General features: G+C 47.2%; 2 protein-coding genes across 3 annotated transcripts; both read right to left on the reverse strand.

Annotated features, from left to right (window-relative positions):
- Positions 1–338: 338 nt before the first annotated feature.
- On the reverse strand, positions 339–2,082 carry LOC122027548. 2 transcript variants are annotated; one of them, XM_042586535.1, is made up of 2 exons: positions 1,920–2,082; positions 339–1,656 (listed from the first exon to the last, which is right to left on the reverse strand). In XM_042586535.1, the coding sequence occupies exon 2, from the start codon at positions 1,560–1,562 to the stop codon at positions 519–521; it is 1,044 nt and encodes a 347-aa protein (XP_042442469.1). In that variant the 5' UTR covers positions 1,563–1,656; positions 1,920–2,082; the 3' UTR covers positions 339–518. The 2 variants fall into 2 exon arrangements, with proteins under 2 accessions (XP_042442469.1, XP_042442468.1); XM_042586534.1 differs by having other exon boundaries at positions 339–1,759.
- A 707-nt stretch (positions 2,083–2,789) lies between these two features.
- Positions 2,790–3,434, reverse strand: LOC122028062. The gene has a single exon (XM_042587084.1). The coding sequence runs from the start codon at positions 3,432–3,434 to the stop codon at positions 2,790–2,792; it is 645 nt and encodes a 214-aa protein (XP_042443018.1).
- Between the last annotated feature and the right edge of the window lie 615 nt (positions 3,435–4,049).

Raw genomic sequence — 4,049 nt, forward strand, 5'->3', positions numbered from 1 at the left:
TACTGCAATAAATATCAAACAGCTGCTTCTTTTAATTATGGCCAAGCCCAATGATAGCGCATGCTCCAGAGTCGTCTTCATGGCTTCTGCTGCCTTATTGCAGACCACCAAACCGTTGACAATGCTTATATTGGTATTAAAATGCTTTTGGCTCAGACAGTCCAACGTTCTGAGGTGTTGTTTGGATGGCTTCAATGTGCTAATGGATTTAACAGAGAGGACAACAAGGAGACACGCATTCATTATTGATAAGTTTCTTTGGTTGATTAACAAACTATTGCAAGGCCAATCAATTCTCCATAAATAAGATCGTAGCAAGTCAAAATGGAATCAGTCCGGAAGGCAAAAGATATCTCATTGCATGTGTAGGATAGTCATCCAAGATCTGGGCTTCCTGAATTTTATAATACAAGTAGAAAATTAAGAGGCATGTAAAAGAGCAGAACAGGCACCTTGGAACTCGACCATTATAATAGATAGTATCGATGACTTGCAATGAAAAACTTACATCCATACTATCACTTTGCAGCTCCTTCTTTGTAGCCCTGTTTTATGCTCTCAATGTCCAAAGACTTTGGGAGGTGATGTCTTTCTCTTTTACTTTCTGGTGAAGATGTCTTGGAATTTTCACCATCTGACTTCTTCTCTGAAGTTGGAAATTCCGAGTTAGCTGAATCAATTGAGGCTTGAAGTGGAGGCACAGAAGTTTGATTTTGTAGATCTCTGGCAACAATTGTTGGATCCACCTCTGTTGTCTCGTTGCTCTGAGCTTGTGTGGAATTTTTAGATGGTACAGTCGTAATCTTCTGAACATTTCTTTGATTATTCGACAGATCTCTGGATCTCAAACCTAACTCAACTTGACTTTCTGATTCATTGGCATGAAATTTCAGCACTCCTGTTTCATTTCTAATGTGATCAGTTTCCAAATCACTTGGCTCACCACCAGAGGAAGCATTCCTCTTCTCCAGTGTCTCAGGAAGAGTTTGGTTGAACTCATGAACCAAACTCGAATTACTCTCTTCCACCGAAACAAACCCTCCGATCTCAGACTCAGAATCGTTGAGGGGAACATGGCCAACAGCACTTGAAGCATCATCAGCTTTGAAGCTCCGTTCTCGAGCTTCGCGAGTCCGTTCTTCGTGTTCCACTTCTTCGGTGTTGTGGACTACCTCACTGGAGGCATCGTCTCCCTTGAAGCTTTTCTCCCGAGCCTCATGTGAGTGTTCTTCATGTTCGTTGGGCAAGCTCCGTTTCTTCCTATCTCGGTCCACTTTCTGCGCAATCTGTAGCTTTTGCTCAGAATGTTCAGTTTGGCTCACCTTCTCCTTGATTTCTCCTTGCTCGACCTCTTCAAGATCCTTCCTGCCAAAACTTGTGAGCTCAGACTGCTTCTCATCGATATTGAACTTCTCCTCATAAGCCTCCCTGTGGTCATGAGAGTACTTCATCTGATAGAGCAGCCAGATACAAACAGCAACCAAGGTAGATATCTGGAGAGCAGTCTTTGCTCTAAACCCTCCTCTGGCCCTATGGTTTCTACTTGACACCTGCCTCAACATGTTGATCCCCGTCAACAACAACAACACTCTGTCTTCTTTCGCCCTCCAAGTTACTCCCGCACTCTTCCACAATACAGACACCGAGAAACAGCGTCTGCCAAAAAAAAGAAACAAAAAAAAAAAAAAAAAATCCTCGTAGCAATCAACTTCGGTTGAGTTTAATGCACAGTGGGGCATGTTTTTTGCATGCTTCACTCCTAAAAAATTGAAGCATAAAAAAAGAAACAAAAAAACTCGATCACCAAATACGATCAAAACGGAAGCACCCTCCCTAGACAAACCCCATAGCTCATCAAAAGAAGGAATCTTTTCTTTTACATGGGAACTTAAAAAGAGAAGAAAGAAAATAGAGCATACCAGAGAAGAGCGGCTTCTTCCTGTTTCCTTCCCTGAGAACCTGTTGACGAAGGAGGAGGAAGACAAGGACGAGAAAGAGGAAGAGGAAATGAAAGGCAGAGCAGAGATGATGTAAATGAAGGAAGCTGCCGTGGTCAAAAGGTTGAAAGTTTCATCCACACAGTGCCATCTTATTTCCTTTCCTTCTTAAAAAAAAACATTTTTCTTTTAATATTTCAAGGTTAATTTTACCTGCACAAACTGTTCATGTGTCAGAGGGTGGTGCCGTAGCAGGGTTGGTTTAAGCTTTAGCTACTGCAGCAGGAACGTGGTTAACCAAGCTCCATAGTGGACCCAAATGTACAGTGTTCGTACATTAATAGACCAAGTCCAGTCCAACATTTCTAATTCCTTGCTTGCTGCAAGTCAATCCTTTTGATTGGTCATCCCATTTGTTTTATTAAAAATTATTATCGAATAGTTAATTCTTCCCTCAATTATTTTTTAGGATGATTTAAAGAATTAGCAACAGAGTGCAAGAGAATCCCAAATCGAATGAAACTTCATCGGCTTTGGCCATTCGTTTAATTTGTCCTCGTCCGCCACCCCATCGACTCCACCACGTCGTCAGCGCTCCAACCGCCGCGAAGCATCGCAAGGGACAGCAGACCCAACTGCCGCGACACTTGTCCCTGCACTCGAAACGCCGAGGTTTTCGCAGGACAGAGAGGCCTCGGACCGTCTCCGTCGTCGTCCCCCGCCATCTCTCTCACCTCCGTCTCGCTCCACCCCCCTTCTCTTAGACGCCGCCTCGCCTCCTCCAGCAGCCGATCCATCAGTGACTTCCGCGGCGCTCCTTCCTCCGCCAGTTGCGTCCATAGCTCCACCTTTCTAGCAGAAGTCGCCGCCCACGCCGGCATCGGCGCTCCTGCGGCCCACCCGCGCTCCTGCGGCCCACCCGCGCGGCTGCCCTCGTCGGAAGAAGTCGGAAAGGTCGATCCCCGCGGGCCGGACGTCGCTGCCTCGGACGTAAAACACCGGGTTTCCTGCGAGGCAGGGCGCTGACGGAAGGTAGAAATTGCGGTACACCGGCACGAGCCGCGGGGCCTTGAGAAGCGCCTCCTTCGCCACCGCGTCAGCGACCGCTCTGTCTCTCGGCCGCGGTCCCCAAGCCCGGGGCCAGATGCCTCCCGCGGCTATCTCTCGGAGGAGGGCGTCGGCTGGGAGGGCGAGGAGGAGGCGGAGCTGCTGCGGTGAGGCGGAGCGCCAGTTGGGGAAGCCTGGGCCAACGGGGAGGCCCTCGCGGAGGACATTGCGGAGGTCCGGCGAGAAGGCGAACGCGTAGGCGGACTCTACGGCAGCGAGCTCTGCTTCGGACAGTCCAGGGGCGACCGGGACGCCGGAGGCGCGAAGGTGGCCGACCAGATATTTAGCGAAGGCGGCGAAGGAGAAGCACGCGAGGCCCAGGGAGGCCCGCGGCCTCGGTTCATCCGCCATCGCCTCGTCGGAGGCCGACAATGCGATGGTGGTCGTCATGGGCATGCAGCAGAGGAAAGGATCGCATTCAATTAAATAATAGTCGGTATCGACTCGCGCGGCATTCACTCCGGTGAAAGCATGAAAGGAATCACGGAAATGGAAGAGATCTTGGACTCGGCGACGTTGACGAAGCTCCGTCTGGGGCCCGCCCGTTTCGCTTTGCCGTTGGGAAGCGGAAACGTCAACCAACGGATTGCTTTTACTTCAATGAACCACGATGTAATTTCCGAAAAAAAATAAATTATCACCTGTCAAGAAATTCCTATCACATTCCTAGTTGCATCTTTATAAGAAAAATAATTTGACTGAAAAATATTCTCTAATTGGCAAAATTTTTTTAATATATTTATATGTCAAATCATTACGTTAAATACTCCAGTGATACAGACGGCCACAACTGCGTCTGCCGTGGAGCCCAAAGTATGGAATCCTCTTTCTTTCCTGTGTGTAGTTGAACCAAAGTATAATCAAAGATGGCTGTTAAACAGGAATAAATCAGGTTCGTTGAAATTCTTATGAATTTGAATAAGTGAATTATTTTATTTTAAGTCAGTAATATTTAATTTATCTACAATTTTAGATCCAAACAGTTAGCAGCCTCTGTATGTTTAT

Source organism: Zingiber officinale, chromosome 10A, assembly GCF_018446385.1.
Source record: "Zingiber officinale cultivar Zhangliang chromosome 10A, Zo_v1.1, whole genome shotgun sequence".
NCBI classification, from domain to species: Eukaryota; Viridiplantae; Streptophyta; class Magnoliopsida; order Zingiberales; family Zingiberaceae; genus Zingiber; species Zingiber officinale.

Coding starts and splice junctions, on each gene's coding strand:
- LOC122027548 (XM_042586534.1), bottom strand. CDS start 1,739: ATGCCCCACTGTGCATTAAACTCAACCGAAGTTGATTGCTACGAGGAT.
- LOC122028062 (XM_042587084.1), bottom strand. CDS start 3,434: ATGACGACCACCATCGCATTGTCGGCCTCCGACGAGGCGATGGCGGAT.